The sequence below is a fragment of the Coregonus lavaretus genome (assembly GCF_964263955.1).
Source record: "Coregonus lavaretus genome assembly, contig: HAP1_SCAFFOLD_4101, whole genome shotgun sequence".
Taxonomy (NCBI): domain Eukaryota; kingdom Metazoa; phylum Chordata; class Actinopteri; order Salmoniformes; family Salmonidae; genus Coregonus; species Coregonus lavaretus.
The window spans coordinates 33,689-53,532 of record NW_028160184.1 but is presented as its reverse complement, the minus strand read 5'-3'; the positions used below and the strand labels follow the sequence as shown (position 1 = coordinate 53,532).

At 47.0% G+C, this 19,844-nt stretch overlaps 1 protein-coding gene across 1 annotated transcript; it reads left to right on the top strand.

Annotated features, from left to right (window-relative positions):
- Positions 1–273: 273 nt before the first annotated feature.
- Positions 274–19,411, top strand: LOC311122052 (protocadherin-16-like; the record flags this gene model as incomplete). The annotated part of the gene is made up of 11 exons (XM_084196467.1): positions 274–480; positions 1,232–1,628; positions 5,390–5,503; positions 7,463–7,674; positions 7,782–7,936; positions 10,492–10,622; positions 12,382–12,668; positions 15,563–15,704; positions 16,038–16,209; positions 16,626–17,035; positions 17,346–19,411. Coding segments are annotated over 11 exons (4,293 nt in total), but the record flags the coding sequence as incomplete, so codon positions are not given.
- Positions 19,412–19,844: the final 433 nt, after the last annotated feature.

The window sequence follows — 19,844 nt, the reverse complement described above, 5'->3', positions numbered from 1 at the left end:
TAGTAAAAATAAATAAAAACTCTTGAATGAGTAGATGTGTCCAAACTTTTGACTGGTAGTGTATATATATATAAATATATATATTTACTAAAAATATATATGGGGGATTGGAATGATGCAAACAATTACGTTGATGGAAGCTACAATCTATCTGCAATATTAAAGTTGATCTATCCCCCTTCAAAAACAACAAAAAACATACTAGGTCATAGTAGGTCCATAACTTTAACTAAAAAAACGAATATTGGATTTCTTAACATATCTATTGTCCAGGTGACGGCCACAGACGCAGACGAGGGGGAGAACGGGAAGGTTATATATTTCCTGAGTCGAGAGGCGAGGGGCGCGTTCACTGTCGACGAAGACACTGGGCGTATCACAACGGCATCGCCGCTGGACCGAGAGAAGATAGCGTCGTACAGCTTCCATGTGTTCGCTGTGGACCTATCACCTGCAGAGCCCAGAAACACCTCAGCTCAGGTAACAGTGCCAGACGACAACACATCATTCATTTTTCAATGAATACTTTATGTCAAGGACAATATGCATTTTATATTGGCATAAAACCTTCCTCAGAGGATAACTGTACCATCACATTTTAGTTCACCTCTCTCCTCCCTTTCTCTCCCAACCCTCTCTCCTCCCTCTCTCTCCCAACCCTCTCTCCTTCCTCTCTCCCAACCCTCTCTCCTTCCTTTCTCTCCCAACCCTCTCTCCTTCCTCTCTCCCAACCCTCTCTCCTTCCTTTCTCTCCCAACCCTCTCTCCTCCCTCTCTCTCCCAACCCTCTCTCCTTCCTCTCTCCCAACCCTCTCTCCTTCCTTTCTCTCCCAACCCTCTCTCCTTCCTCTCTCTCCCAACCCTCTCTCCTCCCTCTATCTCCCAACCCTCTCTCCTTCCTCTCTCTCCCAACCCTCTCTCCTTCCTTTCTCTCCCAACCCTCTCTCCTTCCTCTCTCTCCCAACCCTCTCTCCTTCCTCTCTCTCCCAACCCTCTCTCCTTCCTCTCTCTCCCAACCCTCTCTCTTTCCTCTCTCCCAACCCTCTCTCCTTCCTTTCTCTCCCAACCCTCTCTCCTCCCTCTATCTCCCAACCCTCTCTCCTTCCTCTCTCCCAACCCTCTCTCCTCCCTCTCTCTCCCAACCCTCTCTCTTTCCTCTCTCCCAACCCTCTCTCCTTCCTCTCTCTCCCAACCCAAACCCCCTTTTAATTCTCTGCTTCTTCGTAACCCAGATAACCGTGATGATCCTGGACATGAACGACAACGCTCCATTCTTCATCCAAGACCCCCTCGTCGTCGAGGTCTCGGCCAGCCAATCACAGCGGGTCCTGGCCACCATGCGGGCTGAGGACAAGGACTTTGGCGCCAACGGCTCTGTGTTCTATCGTTTCGCCGTTCCGGTGAGGGGTTTCAGCATCAACTCCCTAACGGGGGAGATCCAGGGGACGGAGGGGATAGACAAGCTGAGTCAGGCCCAGAGGACCCTCATGGTGGAGGCTATGGACCAAGGGACCCCGGCCCAGTCCAGCCTGGGGGTGGTGGTGGTCTATGTGAAGGAACAGGAATATACAGGCATCAGGTTCTCAAGGAACGCCAGGGACGTCAGCATACAGGAGAACGCCGCCAAAGGTTTGTGGTAACCTTATTTGGATAGTTCATGTTTTTTTTTGGGATAGTCCATCTATAGATGCTCAACTTACTATCAATAGACTAGACTATCGGTAACACGTCATCTGTTGGAACTGTTGCCTGTTACTCAGAATTCTGTTGACGTTCTGTTGGATTCTGTTGACGTTCTATTGGATTCTGTTGACGTTCTATTGGATTCTGTTGACGTTTTGTTGATGATCTATTGGGTTCTGTTGACGTTCTATTGGGTTCTGTTGACGTTCTATTGGATTCTGTTGACGTTCTATTGGATTCTGTTGACGTTTTATTGGATTCTGTTGATGATCTATTGGGTTTTGTTGACGTGATAGGGAGATTCCACACCAGCGGGAGTGGAAAATATTTTTGGTATCAGATTTTTCTGGACATTCTCACATAGAAACTTCATTGGGAGAAAGCATGTTTGAAATGCTTTTTACATTTGTGATACAAATGTAAAAAGCATGTTAAACATCGTTATTCCCCAATGAAGTTTCTATGTGAGAATTGCCAGAACAATCTGAGTTTTCCCGAAATATTTTCGTGGAATTGCCCGATATTGGGTTCTGTTGACGTTCTATTGGTTTCTGTTTACTTTCTATTGGGTTCTGTTGACGTTCTATTGGGTTCTGTTGACGTTCTATTGGGTTCTGTTGACGTTCTATTGGGTTCTGTTGACGTTCTATTGGGTTCTGTTGACATTCTATTGGTTTCTGTTGACGTTCTATTGGTTTCTGTTGACTTTCTATTGGGTTCTGTTGACGTTCTATTGGGTTCTGTTGACGTTCTATTGGGTTCTGTTTTATTGGTTTCTGTTGACATTCTATTAGGTTCTGTTGACATTCTATTGGATTCTGCTAATGTTCTATTGGGTTTTGTTGAAGTTCTATTCGACTCTGTTAATATTATGTTGGGTTCTGTTAAAAAAGTATAATCTTTCGGGGGTTGGGGCGGCGGGTACTAAGCTAACATATGGAATTGTATAGATGGGAGGTGTTGAATGGAGTTGGATGGGACTAATAACAACTAACAACAACTAATAACAACAAGATAACTAATGTAAAGCATACTGTGTCCATAATAAGTATATAGGTTATAGGTTGAGAGCTTTTGTGAAAGAGCACAGTTAGAAAGATATGGCAAACCGCATGGACATCATGAAAATGATCGGAGACGTTGAGGGTACAGGAAGTTCAGGAGTAAAACAAACAAAATGGAATTATTGTAAAATTGACTGTGTCTATAAAATGTATATAGCATGTATAAGCTGGAAGTAGAGGCCTAAGCGTTGTTGTTCACTAGTTTACTCCAATTAGGGAAGGGGTGGTGGGGTTGGAAAGTAATAAAGGGAAATATATTTTTTTAAAGGATATGTATGTATGTATGTATGTGTGTGTATGTATATATATATATATATATATATATATATATATATATATATATATATATATATATATATATATATATGCGAGAGAAAAAAACATATGGGGGATTGGAAGTGATGCAGACAATTACATTGATGGAAGTTACAATCTATCTGCAATATTTAAGCTTCTACCCCTTAAAAAAAACTGTAAAAAAAACCATATGGAATTGTTTTAAGATGGTCATACCATGGATCATTTAGCTATTTTATTTGGAATTTTAGGACCCCTTTAGGTATCCCACATTTTTTATTTTATTAGATGAAATATAGAATTTGGTCTTTACTACTATAGCCCATAGAAACGCATTGAATAACACATTCAGAAATGGCAAAAACAATGACAGTAACAATATAAATCATAAGGGATAAGATTTTGAAGTGTCTGTTCTACAGAAAACTACCTCCATACTTCCATTCATTTGTAGGGGGTTACCTTCAGACAAGTCCTGTGACAGTTGTGGGGGTCGTAGGCGAATGCCGTGGATTGACACGTAGCCCATGCAACTGACTGATTAAAAAAATATATATATGTTACTTGGATTGACGCACAATAGACTTTTAAGGATTAATGTTATGTTGGGTTCTGTTGACGTGATGTTGGGTTCTGTTGACGTGATGTTGGGTTCTGTTGACGTGATACTGAGTTCTGTTGACGTGATGTTGAGTTCTGTTGACGTGATGTTGAGTTCTGTTGACGTGATGTTGAGTTCTGTTGACGTGATGTTGAGTTCTGTTGACGTGATGTTGAGTTCTGTTGACGTGATGTTGAGTTCTGTTGACGTGATGTTGAGTTCTGTTGACGTGATATTGAGTTCTGTTAATGCAGTGGTCACCAACCTTTTCTGAGTCAAGATCACTTTCGCAGTCAAAAAGCAAGCAGAGATCTACCTCTCAGAATTTTTTAAAAACATTATGTAAAAAAATGTAACATCCTAATAAAAACAGTTGTGTAGGAATGAGATTTGTGCATTAGGCCTAATACATTATCACATCATATTGGCTATATGCCTGGACTCTCTATTGTTATTCTCAGACCATATTGTATTTAAAAACTCAAGCTTTGATAGCAAAACAGATCAGTTGGTGTAGCACTTGCGAGGCACAGCTGAGCATAAATGGAAATAATTAGCAAGTAATTTGCTTTTTTTATTTTACTGGACTGATGGTACCTGCATCTGATGGTCATGGTGCTTTCAAGACAACTGGGAACTCAGAAAAAAACGAGGTCAAATCATGACGTCAGTGAACTTCAGGTCGGAAAGTCAGAGCTCTAGAAAGATGCTTGGGTTTCTGAGTTGGACGACCGTTCAAAACGATTTTCCCCAGTCGGATCTTTTTTTTTTTTTCACAGTTCCCAGTTGTCTTGAACGCACTGATGTCGGAATTCTGAAATTTCTGAGTTCCTAGTTGTCTTGAACACGGCATTAGTCTGAGCGGAGGGAGGGAGAGAGCAGCAGAGGGTCCGCCTCTCACGGTCCCTGCTCTCTCCTTCCTTTCCTCCGGTGAGACTGACCAGAGAGAGGGGACACCGTCTTCCACCTGATGGCCAAACTCTAGTCACACCGCATCTGCCTCAGCCACAAATTCACGTTGTTCCTATGACCAGAGAAAGTGAAATATTCCTCAATATTAAAATAGACACGACGAGCTGCTAATAATAATAAAAACGCAGGGCATCGATACACTTGGCTACTTATTCATTGCAGCTCGAGTGGAAGTGGAGAGAAGCGCGTTTTATGTTTTGCAATAGTGTTGAATAAAAACAGTGGCTCACTCATAAACATGAACTCACTCATAAAAACAGTAGCTCTTTGCTGTATTCTTTGACAGTCTCTCTCTCTGGTCATGGTTTTAAAAGTTATGAAATCTCACGTAGTCTAGTATCAAACTTTGCTGTGGCTAGGGTCGTGGAAGCTGTAGGTAGGCTATCTGATTGGCCAGCGCAGTAGGCACGGTGATTTGAGCTATCCGATTGGCCAGCGCAGTAGGCACACTCGATTTTAGCCACAGATTTCCCGGTCCGCCGGGTAGGCGGAGTATGTATTTTCAGACACATTAAATGGTTAAAAAATGGGAACACTTTTTTTCCTACCCGGTGCCCTTCATGCCATTATCGTTGGCTGATCTACAAAAAAAATGTTGCCGATCGACTAGGAATACCTTGAAGAACAACCATTCGATCGTGATTGACCCGGTTGGTGACCACCGTGTTAATGTTATGTTGGGTTCTTGTTCATGTTTTTATTGGATTCTTGTTGAAATGCATAACGTTGCTCCCTGGTCATTGTGTTCTGTATGTCTTGCCCTCGCTCTACAGGAACGGCTGTAGCCCAGGATCAAGCCCAGTACCCCGATGGAACTAAGAGAGGTATCAGCTACAGCCTCTTCTCTGGCAACAGACTGCAGGCCTTCAGCATCAGCACTGGCACAGGTACTATAGCGATCACAGGAGGCTGGTGGCACCTTTAATTGGGGAGGACGGGCACGTGGTAATGGCTGGAGCGGAATAGTTAGAACGGTATCAACAACATCCAACATCAAACAGTTCATATTACTATACTACAGCACTCATATAGTTAATATTACTATACTACAGCACTCATACAGTTAATATTACTATACCACAGCACTCATAGAGTTAATATTACTATGTCAACAGGATAGATAGACAGTAGCAGCAGCGTGTGTGGTTAGTGAGAATGTGTGGGTGTTTTTATGTGGGCATATGTAGTTTGTTGGGAGTATGAAAAAATAAATAAAAAATGTACGCTCTCACTAACTGTAAGTCGCTCTGGATAAGAGCGTCTGCTAAATGACTAAAATGTAAATGTAAAATGTACAGCACTCATAGAGTTAATATTACAATACTACATCACTCATACAGTTAATATTACTATACCACAGCACTCATAGAGTTAACAACAGTGTAGAGGATTCAGCTACAGACTCTTCTCTGGAAACAGATAGAGAACGCAGGTGGGACATACACTACATGACCAAATGTATGTGGACACCTGCTCATCGAACATCTCATTCCAAAATCATGGGCATTAATATGGAGTTGGTCCCACCTTTGCTGCTATAACAGCCTCCACTCTTCTGGGAAGGCTTTCCACTAGATGTTGGAACATTGCTGCGGGGACTTGCTTCCATTCAGCCACAAGAGCATTAGTGAGGTCGGGCACTGATGTTGGGCGATTAGGCCTGGCTCGCAGTCGGCGTTCCAATTCATCCCAAAGGTGTTCGATGGGATCAGGGCTCTGTGCAGGCCAGTCAAGTTCTTCCACACCGATCTCGACAAACCATTTCTGTATGGACCTCGCTTTGTGCATGGGGGCATTGTCATGCTGAAACAGGAAAGGGCCTTCCCCAAACTGTTGCCACAAAGTTGGAAGCGCAGAATCATCTAGAATGTCATTGTATGCTGTAGCATTAAGATTTCCCTTCAATGGAACTAAGGGGCCTAGCCCAAACCATGAAAAACAGCCCCAGACCATTATTCCTCCTCCACCAAGCTTTACAGTTGGCACTATGCATTGGGGCAGGTAGCATTCTCCTGGCATCCGCCAAACCCAAATTCGTCCGTGATTCATCACTCCAGAGAACGCGTTTCCAATGTTCCAGAGTCCGATGGCGGCGAGCTTTACACCACTCCAACCGACGCTTGGCATTGCGCATGGTGATCCTAGGCTTGTGTGCGGCTGCTCGGCCATGGAAACTCAGTTCATGAAGCTCCCGACTAACAGTTATTGTGCTGACGTTGCTTCCAGAGGCAGTTTGGAACTCGGTAGTGAGTGTTGCAACCGAGGACAGATGATTTTTACGCGCTTCAGAACTCAGCGGTCCCGTTCTGTGAGCTTGTTTGGCCTACCACTTTGCGGCTGAGCCGTTGTTGCTCCTAGACGTTTCCACTTCACAATAACAGCACTTACAGTCGACCGTGGCAGCTCTAGCAGGGCAGAAATTTCACAAACTGACTTGTTGGAAAGGTGGCATCCTATGACGGTGCCACGTTGAAAGTCACTGAGCTCTTCAGTAAGGCCATTCTACTGCCAATGTTTGTCTATGGAGATTTTATCCACCTGTCAGCAACAGGGTTGGCTGAAATAGCCGAATCCACTAATTTGAAGGGGTGTCCACATACTTTTCTATATATAGTGTATTTCAACACGAAGGTCTAGAAGCTATTGCTCACCATGTACTATGAGTTCCAGTGTTCTAATGAGATCATAGAAGTCACCATATTCTAAACCCTCACCTCTTACTCACCTGTCCCCTTCCTGTCCCCTCCCTTATACCTACCTGTCCCCTTCCTGTCCCCTCTCTGTCCCCTCTCTGTCCCCTCCCTGTCCACTCCCTGTCCACTCCCTGTCCCCTACCTGTCCCCCAGGTGAAATCTGGGTTCAGAGGTCGTTGGGTCTGGACTTTGAGGACACTCCCCGCCTCCGCCTGGTAGTGAAGGCTGAGACGGCTTCGTCCAGCTCCTTCATGGCCGTTAACCTGATCCTGCAGGACATCAATGACAACCTGCCACGCTTCCAGCTCCAGAACTATGTAGCGTACATGAGAGAGGCTCAGGGTTATGACAGGCCGATCATACAGGTATGGGAGACACTGGCTCACACACACACACACACACACACACGCTCACGCTCACAGGAACACACACACTCACTCACTCTCCCACTACTTCCTGTCTCATTTGTCAGGTGGTGGCAGAGGACGTGGACCAGGGGCAGAACGGTCAGGTGACCTATTCCATCCAATCATCAGGAGGCATGAGCGGCCTGTTCAAGATCGACCCTGTCACAGGAAGCATCACCACCGCCGCCATCATGGACAGAGAGATCTGGACTCAGACCAGGTGACTTGCCCTTTAAATAACAGATCTAGGTTTGCTTCATACCTACGACTGCAGCACAGCCCAACACAGCCCAACACAATACAGCCCAATACAGCCATATACAACCCAATGCAGCCCAATGCAGCCCAATGCAGCCCAATACAGCCCAATACAACACAATACAACCCAACACAGCCCAATACAGCCCAGCACAGCCCAACACAGCCCAATACAGCACCATACAACCCAACACAGCCCAATATAGCCCAATACAGCCCAACACAGCCCAATACAGCCCAATACAGCCCAGCACAGCCCAACACAGCCCAACACAGCCCAACACAGCACCATACAACCCAATACAGCCCAATACAGCCCAACACAGCCCAACACAGCCCAATACAGCCCAATACAGCCCAATACAGCCCAATACAGCCCAACACAGCCCAACACAGCCCAACACAGCCCAATACAGCACCATACAACCCAATACAGCCTAGCACAGCCCAATACAGCCATATACAGCCCGATATAGCCTAGCACAGCCCTATACAGCCCAATACAGCCATATACAGCCTGATACAGCCCGATACAGCCCAATACAGCCCTATACAGCCATATACAGCCCGATACAGCCATATACAGACCAATACAGACCAATACAGCCATATACAGACCAATACAGCCATATACAGACCAATACAGCCATATACAGCCCAATATAGCCCAATACAGCCCGATACAGCCCGATACAGCCATATACAGCCATATACAGCCATATACAGCCCGATACAGCCATATACAGCCATATACAGCCATATACAGCCAGATCTGGACTCAGACCAGGTGACTTGCCCTTTAAATAACAGATCTAGGTTTGCTTCATACCTACGACTGCAGCACAGCCCAACACAGCCCAACACAATACAGCCCAATACAGCCATATACAACCCAATGCAGCCCAATGCAGCCCAATGCAGCCCAATACAGCCCAATACAACACAATACAACCCAACACAGCCCAATACAGCCCAGCACAGCCCAACACAGCCCAATACAGCACCATACAACCCAACACAGCCCAATACAGCCCAATACAGCCCAACACAGCCCAATACAGCCCAATACAGCCCAGCACAGCCCAACACAGCCCAACACAGCCCAACACAGCACCATACAACCCAATACAGCCCAATACAGCCCAACACAGCCCAACACAGCCCAATACAGCCCAATACAGCCCAATACAGCCCAATACAGCCCAACACAGCCCAACACAGCCCAACACAGCCCAATACAGCACCATACAACCCAATACAGCCTAGCACAGCCCAATACAGCCATATACAGCCCGATATAGCCTAGCACAGCCCTATACAGCCCAATACAGCCTGATACAGCCCGATACAGCCCAATACAGCCCTATACAGCCATATACAGCCCGATACAGCCATATACAGACCAATACAGACCAATACAGCCATATACAGACCAATACAGCCATATACAGACCAATACAGCCATATACAGCCCAATATAGCCCAATACAGCCCGATACAGCCCGATACAGCCATATACAGCCCGATACAGCCATATACAGCCATATACAGCCATATACAACCCTATACAGCCATATACAGACCAATACAGCCATATACAGCCATATACAGCCCGATACAGCCATATACAGACCAATACAGCCCGATACAGACCAATACAGCCCTATACAGCCATATACATCCCGATACAGCCATATACAGACCAATACAGCCCTAAACAGCCCAATACAGCCATATACAGCCATATACAGCCCGATACAGCCCTATACAGCCCAATACAGCCATATACAGCCCAACACTCCCTCCTCTTTCTCTTTCTTTTTAAAATTCCTTCCCTTACTTCTAATGCTGATGAAATGATCTTATTTGTCCTGCCTTTATGTCTTTGATATGTGGTTGTCTCACCGAGCTACCTTAAGATGAATACACTAATCGTAACTTGCTCTGGATAAGAGCATCTGCTAAATGACTAAAATGTAAATGTAAAATGTATTTGTAATCACTCTTGTGCTGTGTGGCTCAGAACTACAGTAGTCTAGCTCAGTGGTTCTCAGACCTCTTCTCGGTGATGTTTTGGTTGTTGCCCTGAACTAGCTCACCAGATTCACCTTTATCAAGGGGCTTGATGATTAGTGGACAATTTGCATCAGGTGGGCTAGCTGTGGAATAGTAAATAAAATGGAACGGCTGGGTGTCCCAGAGGAGAAGTTTGAACAACCTCTGGCTCAGATCAAAAGTAGTGTAGCCCAGGTGTATTCAAACTCTACGAGGTCCTGATTACTGCTGTTTTTCCGTTCTAGCTGATCATTCATTGCACCCACCTCATGTCCCAGGTCTAAATCAGTTCCTGATTTATAGGGGAAGATTGAAAAAAAAGCAGTGGAACTGGCTTCAAGGTCCAGATTTTGACTTTGACGGGTGTAGCTAGTCTACGAATGGTGGCCCAAGAGAGTAACGTACAACAACCAACCTCGGAACACCACACTGATGATTGTTTTGTTTTGTCTGGGTCGAAAGGCTGGTCGTCACAGCGACGGACAGGGGCAACCCGCGATTGGCCGGTTCGGCCACACTCACGGTGATCATCGTAGACCTCAACGACAACAGTCCAACAATCCCTCTGCCTCGGGAGGTCCGCATCCCTGAGAGTGAGTCACCTTTGGCCTGTGACCTGTAGGCTGATACATTTATATCATGTCTTTATTTCCAATAGGCCACTTTACATAGTACAGGACTCATGTACATTGCATTTGGAAAGTATTCAGACCCCTTGACTTTTTCCACACTTTGTTACATTACAGCCTTATTTTAAAATAGATTATATACATTATTCCCCTCATCAATCTACACACAATACCCCATAATGACAAAGCGGAAACAGGTTTTTAGAAATGTTTGCAAATGTATTAAAAATAAAAAACAGATACCTTTTTTCAATTAAGTATTCAGACCCTTTTGCTACCAGATTGAAATTGAGCTCAGGTGCATCCTGTTTCCATTGATCACCCTTGAGATGTTTCTACAACTTGATTGGAGTCCACCTGTGGTAAATTCAATTGTTTGGACATGATTTGGAAAGGCACACACGTGTCCATATGAGGTCCCACAGTTGACAGTGCATGTCAGAGCAAAAACCAAGCCATGAGGTCAAATGAATTTTCCGTAGAGCTCCGAGACAGGATTGTGTCAAAGCACAGATCTGGGGAAGGGTACCAAAATAATTCTGCAGCATTGAAGGTCCCCAAGAACACAGTGGCCTCCATCATTCTTAAATGGAAGTAGTTTGGAACCACCAAGACTCTTCCTAGAGCTGGCCGCCCGGCCAAACTGAGCAATCGGGGGAGAAGGGTCTAGGTCAACGAGGTGACCAAGAACCCGACGATCACTCTGACAGAGCTCCAGAGTTCCTCTGTGGAGATGGGAGAACCTTCCAGAAGGACAACCATTTCTGCAGCACTCCACCAATCAGGCCTTTATGGTAGAGTGGCCAGACAGAAGCCACTCCTCAGTAAAAGGCACATGACAGCCCACTTGGAGTTTGCCAAAAGGCAACTAAAGGACTCTCAGATTCTCTGGTCTGATGAAACCAAGATTGAACTCTTTGGCCTGAATGCCAAGTGTCACATCTGGAGGAAACATGGCACCATCCCTACAGTGAAGCATGGTGGTGGCAGCATCACGCTGTGGGGATGTTTTTCAGCGGCAGGGACTGGGAGACTAGTCAGGATCGAGGGAAAGATGAACAGAACAAAGTACAGAGAGATCGTTGATGAAAACCTGCTCCAGAGCACTCAGGACCTCAGACTGGGGCGAAGGTTCACCTTCCAACAGGACAAGGACCCTAAGCACACAGCCAAGACAACGCAGGAGTGGCTTCGGGACAAGTCTCTGAATGTCCTTGAGTGGCCCAGCCAGAGCCTGGACTTGAACTCGATCGAACATCTCTGGAGAGACCTGAAAATAGCTGTGCAGCGACGCTCCCCCATCCAACCTGACAGAGCTTGAGAGGATCTGCAGAGAAGAATGGAAGAAACTCCCCAAATACAGGTGTGCCAAGCTTGTAGCGTCATACCCAAGAAGACTCGAGGCTGTAATCGCTGCCAAAGGTGCTTCAACAAAGTACTGAGTAAAGGGTCTGAATATTTATGTAAATGTAATAGAGCCGTTTTTTTATTTTTTTATACATTTGCAAAGATTTCTAAAAACCTGTTTTTCTTTGTCATTATGGGGTATTGTGTTATTACTTTTTCATACATTTTAAAATAAGGTTGTAATGTAACAAAATGTGGAAAAGGTCAAGGGGTCTGAATACTTTCCGAATGCACTGTCCTGCATATCCTAACTCCTCAAAACCCTCAGTAACATCTCTCTGTCCCCTCCCCGTTCCTCCACCTCCCCCCCCTCCAGACACCCTGATCGGCACAGAGATCACCTTGGTAACGGGTAACGACGTGGACTCCAGTCCGGCCCTGTCCTACAGCCTCCAGCTGGACGGGTCGTCCCAGGGGAAGTTTGGGATCCACCGCTACAGTGGAGGGGTGTCTCTGACCTCCCCTTTGGACTACGAGGACAGGACCTGGTACACGCTAACCATCAGGGCTACGGACTCCCAACACCAGACTGAGGCTAATATCACCGTACTGGTGGAGGACGTCAATGATAACGCTCCTGCGTTCACACAGGATCTATACCAGGTAACTGTTAATCAATCAGTTAATCAATCAATTCACACGTTCCCGCGTTCACACAGGATCTATACCAGGTAAATGGCTTTTAGGTGATGAGCAATCAATCAACCAATCATTCTAACAATCAATCAACCAATCAATCTAATAATCAATCGGTCCTCCTTCATAACCCCACAAACACCCAGCTACAGTGGGGAAAAAAAGTATTTAGTCAGCCACCAATTGTGCAAGTTCTCCCACTTAAAAAGATGAAAGAGGCCTGTAATTTTCATCATAGGTACACGTCAACTATGACAGACAAATTGAGCATTTTTTTTCCAGAAAATCACATTGTAGGATTTTTAATGAATTTATTTGCAAATTATGGTGGAAAATAAGTATTTGGTCACCTACAAACAAGCAAGATTTCTGGCTCTCACAGACCTGTAACTTCTTCTTTAAGAGGCTCCTCTGTCCTCCACTCGTTACCTGTATTAATGGCACCTGTTTGAACTTGTTATCAGTATAAAAGACACCTGTCCACAACCTCAAACAGTCACACTCCAAACTCCACTATGGCCAAGACCAAAGAGCTGTCAAAGGACACCAGAAACAAAATTGTAGACCTGCACCAGGCTGGGAAGACTGAATATGCAATAGGTAAGCAGCTTGGTTTGAAGAAATCAACTGTGGGAGCAATTATTAGGAAATGGAAGACATACAAGACTACTGATAATCTCCCTCGATCTGGGGCTCCACGCAAGATCTCACCCCGTGGGTTCAAAATGATCACAAGAACGGTGAGCATAAATCCCAGAACCACACAGGGGGACCTAGTGAATGACCTGCAGAGAGCTGGGACCAAAGTAACAAAGCCTACCATCAGTAACACACTACGCCGCCAGGGACTCAAATCATGCAGTGCCAGACGTGTCCCCCTGCTTAAGCCAGTACATGTCCAGGCCCGTCTGAAGTTTGCTAGAGTGCATTTGGATGATCCAGAAGAGGATTGGGAGAATGTCATGTGGTCAGATGAAACCAAAATATAACTTTTTGGTAAAAACTCAACTCGTCGTGTTTGGAGGACAAAGAATGCTGAGTTGCATCCAAAGAACACCATACCTACTGTGAAGCATGGGGGTGGAAACATCATGCTTTGGGGCTGTTTTTCTGCAAAGGGACCAGGACGACTGATCCTTGTAAAGGAAAGAATGAATGGGGCCATGTATCGTGAGATTTTGAGTGAAAACCTCCTTCCATCAGCAAGGGCATTGAAGATGAAACGTGGCTGGGTCTTTCAGCATGACAATGATCCCAAACACACCGCCCGGGCAACGAAGGAGTGGCTTCGTAAGAAGCATTTCAAGGTCCTGGAGTGGCCTAGCCAGTCTCCAGATCTCAACCCCATAGAAAATCTTTGGAGGGAGTTGAAAGTCCGTGTTGCCCAGCGACAGCCCCAAAACATCACTGCTCTAGAGGAGATCTGCATGGAGGAATGGGCCAAAATACCAGCAACAGTGTGTGAAAACCTTGTGAAGACTTACAGAAAACGTTTGACCTGTGTCATTGCCAACAAAGGGTATATAACAAAGTATTGAGAAACTTTTGTTATTGACCATATACTTATTTTCCACCATTATAATTTGCAAATAAATTCATTAAAAATCCTACAATGTGATTTTCTGGAGAAAAAAAATCTAATTTTGTCTGTCATAGTTGACGTGTACCTATGATGAAAATTACAGGCCTCTCTCATCTTTTTAAGTGGGAGAACTTGCACAATTGGTGGCTGACTAAATACTTTTTCCCCCCACTGTACAACAACAACAACAACAAATATTGTGCAAAAATATTTAGTTATATCATAGAAGTAATATTTGTTACCATAGCAGTAGTTTGTTTTAAAACAACAAGATATTATCCAGTTCCCTTTATGGTCCGTTTTCTTCAGCAGGTCTGTAGTAAAGGAAAGAAGGGGTCCTTGTCCCCTGGGGTTTGTCTCAAATGGCACCCTATTCCCTAAACAGTGCACTATTTTTTACCAGGACCCATAAGGCTCTAGTCAAAACTAGTGCACTATAATGGGAATAGGGTGCCAATTTTGGGACGCAGACTTGGTGTAACAGTAGATTTATGTCCCAAAGTCATCTGTTGAAAGGGGCAGGAGAGAGGGGCGGGAGGTACCCACTAAACATGTCAACCAGAAGGCGTTTATCTCTCCAGGTCTTCACACCTAGTTAAACTTGATAAACAGCAGGGAAAATTAGCTTCGCAAAGTTATGGATCCCAGGATACTCACTGCATTAAAGCACCTGCACACACATGAATGCAAATGCAGGCACGCACACACACACACACACACACACACACACACACACACACACACACACACTACATACGCCCACACACATAACATTCACCCACATGCATACTGATCCCACACACACACACACACACACACACACACACACACACACACACACTGAGGGTGGTGATAAAAGTCAAGTCTAATCACAACTGTGTCTGGTTTGCGGAAAAGGTTAAGATGAGCTCATAACATTTACTGTTGTAAACAGGATATGACTTCAGCTTTAACTGCAGGTTAACAACAACATAACGTTCACTACTGTAGACAGGATATGAATTTCACTTTTAACACAGGTTAACAACCATCTGCTGCGTTCCAAATGGCACCCTATTCCCTATATAGTGCACAGTCACCACAGGGCTCTGGTCAAAACCAGTGCGCTCTCCCTCTCTTTACTCTCTATTTTCATTCTCTAGTTTAGGAATCAGGAACTCTGTTTCACCAGAGCTAGTGGTATAGCTTCTATTCATTTGGTTAGATTTCTGTTGATTTTGTTGTGTTGTGTTGACTATTATGGGGTGTTTAAAGCTGTGTGTGTGTCTGTGTTTCTCAGGTAACACTGCCAGAACATTCCCCGCCAGGCAGTCCCGTTGTCACGGTGACAGCGACTGACCGTGATTCGGGGGAGAATGGAAAGGTCACCTACAGAGTGATGTCATCGACGCGAGGTGGCTTCTATGTCGACCCCAGCAACGGTACAGGATTCAGTTCTCTTTCCTACCATTCACACACACACTGCTGTGCTGTTACCATGGGGAAACGATCTGCTATCGGCAGGTAGCTTAGCGGTTACGAGCATTGGGCCAGTAACTGAAAGTTCACTGGTTTGAATCCCCGAGCCGACTAGGTACAAAATCTGTCTTGCTCCTGTAAGTCGCTCTGGATAAGAGTGTCTGCTAAATGACTAAAATAAAAATGTTAAAAAAGGACTGAATAGGACTGGCGTATAGGTGAAGTCCAAGTGAATGGGTTTCAAACCTGTGTTTTTATTCAAAACTTTTCAAATGATTTATCTTGTTCCCCTACAGGCACCCTGTTCATCAGGGAGAGGGCAGAGTTTGACCCAGAGAACCCGTCCGTCAGTGTGGTCATCGAAGCCTGTGACGGGGGGTCCCCGCCCCTCTCCTCCGTCACCACAGTACAGGTCCAGCTATCAGACGTCAACGACAACGCTCCTGTCTTCCACCAATCAGAGTACAGGTAGGTCACAGCGATCCCGTCTTCCACCAATCAGAGTACAGATAGGTCACAGCGATCCCGTTTTCCACCAATCAGAGTACAGGCGGGTCCTGTCTTCCACCAATCAGAGTACAGGTAGGTCACAGTACTCCCGTCTTCCACCAATTGGAGTACAGGTAGGTCCTGTCTTCCACCAATAGGTGGCTGTCATCTTTTTTATCATGAAAAGGGTAGATCATACACAGATTCATTGGCTTTGAGCAGTTGCTGTATCTAGCATATGCTGCCATGTTTCAAATGAGTATAGTTACTCTATAGATACATGAAGCTAATAAATACTATACATGTTAATGTACCATATGATATGTTATTGTTAAGTGTAACCAATGAGTTGTTATTGTGATCCAAATGATTGATTCTGATAATTGTGTTTCCAGGGCGACGGTGTCGGAGGACTCCATCCCCGGGGCGACCATTCTGACCCTGGAGGCGATGGATGCTGATTTCTCTCGGGACAACTGTGGCTTCGACTTCGCCATCGCCAGGGGCAACACTGGGAACGTCTTCCAGATCGAGAGCAGCGTGCGCTTCCTGGAGGGGCGGGGCTTCCAGACCGTAGGGACTCTCCTATTGGCCGAGGAGCTGGACTTCGAGGCCATGCCCCTCTATAACCTGACGGTGGTGGTGTCGGACAGAGGGGTTCCACAGCGGAGTTCTAGCGTTGCCGCGGTGATAACCGTTGGTGACGTAAACGATAACCCGCCGGCGTTCGGCAGGGCGGAGTACGTTGTGTCACTGAGTGAAGGAGCGGGCGCTGGGACAGAGATATTACGACTCATTGCCACAGGTGAGGGAATAGGCCCCCCCCCCCCCCACACACACACACACACACACACACAAATACACAAATTGACCGCCTCAGGTGATGATAAATAGTTACACTATGGGGTTAGAAATTTAAACAGTGGAGAGGAGATGGGGTGGTGAAAATGGAGTCCCCCAATCTGTAGTATTATTATGCAGCTGCAAAGCATCTATTAGTTTTATTATAAACAGTGTTAAATGCTTTCTCTCCGCCCGCCCGCCCCTCCCTCCCCTCTCCCACCCCTCCCCCTTCCCCCACCTCCCCCCTCCCTCACTCCATCCCTCCCCTCCAGACCCAGACTCGGCCCCCAACGCAGAGGTCCAGTACAGTATCAGCTCAGGCGATGAGATGGACCTGTTCACAATCGACCAGTGGACCGGGGCGCTGCGGTTACAGCGACCGCTCGACCGCGAGCACCAGTCCTCCCACGTGGTCATCGTCCAGGCCTCGGATGGCCGTGGTCACGTCGCCCTGGCCCCAATCAGCGTAGAGGTCAAAGATGTGAACGATAACAGACCGTTCTTCCCCGTCGAGACTCTGACCGCTAGCATCAGAGAGAACCAGCCGGTCAACTCAGCTGTGACCATACTCCACGCCATAGACCACGACACTGGGATGTACGGCCAGCTGAGATACTACATGGTGGAGCGAGGTCAAGGGTCAGGAGTCACAGGGCGAGAGGCCTTCACCGTGGACCAAAGTTCAGGAGAGGTCAGGGCTAAGATGACTTTTGACTTTGAGAAGGTCAACTCATTTAATTTCGTTGCTCTGGCGATGGACGCCGGTAACCACTCGGCCACGGTGACGGTCCAGGTGTACGTGACCGGTGAGGATGAGTACGACCCGCTCTTCGTCTCCCCAGAGTTCTCCTTCGAGGTTCCGGAGGAGGCGAAGAGGGGCCAGAGCATCGGACAGGTCCAGGCGAATGACGAGGACGGAGGTGTAGACGGTATCGTCCTCTTCTCGCTCCCTAGCTCCTCCCTGTACTTTGACGTCAACAAAACAACCGGGGTGATATTCCTCAAGATGGACGGGTCTTCTAGTCGCAGCAGCAGCGGGTTAGGGGGGCGGTCAAAAAGGGAGACCAGGACCATGACTCTGGACGTTCACGCCCACAGCCCTCTGGACACGTCCCGTGTCACCACGGCCCAGCTGACCATCGACGTGACCAACACGTCCTTCGGCCTGGGGGCAGACCTCAACGTCCTGCTGATCATCATCATCGCAGTGTCCCTGGGGGTCATCGTGCTCCTAGTGGTCATGGCTGTGGTCATCTTTCTGGTCAAGTCAAAGAGACGCAGGAAGAACAAAGGACAGGACAACAGGGCCGTGGCCTCGGGAACCTCTCTGCAGAAACTGGACGATTCCAAATCTGGAGGATCCGAGAGGATCTATCATCAGACGTTACCAGGGTACTCTGGCAACCAGAGTGGAGCAGGGGCCGGGCCCTACACCCGGGGGGGCTCCCTTGACCCCTCACACTCCAGCGGGCGTGGCTCAGCCGAGGCGGCGGAGGACGATGAGATCAGGATGATCAACGAGTACCCCCGCGTAGCGTCCATCTCCTCATCCATGCAGGAGCACATCTCAGCCCGCGGGCCGGACTCTGGCATCCAGCAGGACGCTGACCAGCTGTCTGACATCTCCTGTGAGCCGGCCGCCCTGGAAGGAAGCACCTGGTTCAAAGGCAAGAAGCTGGGAGGGAGTCTCAGCGGAACCATGCTGTCTGGACAGCTACCTGTCTACAGAGACGAGCTGGGAGGAGGGTACCTGGGGGTGGGGAGGGGACTCAACATCTCCCATCCTAAAGATTACGCCTTCCCAGAGGACGGGAAGCCCTCGGTGGATGGGTCTCTGACAGCCATAGTGGCCAGCGACGAGGAGCTGAGGGGCAGTTATAACTGGGACTACCTGCTCAACTGGTGCCCTCAGTTCCAACCACTAGCCAACGTCTTCACAGAGATCGCCAGGCTCAAAGACGAGACGGCCCCACAGAACCAGACCAACCCGCGCCAGCCCTTCCAGCCCAAAGCCAAGACGGACCCCAAGCCTCGCATCGACCCACCGCCCCTCATCACCGCCGTGGCCCACCCCGGGGCCAAGTCCGTCCCCCCGAAGGTCCCTGTCATCGGACGCACCTTCCCCCACCTGGCCACCCTACGACGGTCCCCCATAAGCCACGAGGGCTCGATCTCCTCAGCAGCCATGTCCCCCAGCTTCTCCCCCTCTCTCTCCCCCCTCGCCGCCCGCTCCCCCGCCGTCTCCCCCTTCGGAGTCACCCAGGGCCCTTCGGCCTCCATGATCAGCACCAGGGACCCCTCGCTGGACCACAGCCCCGACCATGAGATGAGGATCTGAGACGAGTTTTTTTGTTGTTGTTGGTTTTAGAGACATTTCTATCATTTATGTTTTATCATATGACAAAGTAAAAAGGTGCTGAGATCTGGACGTTATATCAGCTCCTATGACAGATTAGGATGTGAAGGAAGTGTTCGTTTTTCAGAGACATGTTTCTCTGATGTAGTTTGTATTATCTGACAATGTGATTGGTTCTCAGATCTGGACATTATATCAGCTCCGAGGACAGATGAAGAGATGAAGGAAGTGTTCAGCGTTATAGACATTTTTTTTCTCTGATTATAGTTTCTCAGATGAGTTTTAGGCCACATTTCTTCAAAAGGAAGGGGAATATAGTGTACTCTGGGAACATTTGTATTAGTGAGACCAAGTGAGTGCCAAGATGAGGCTTTAAGATCATGGACCCTAATGTTATGCGACAGGTCACATTCAC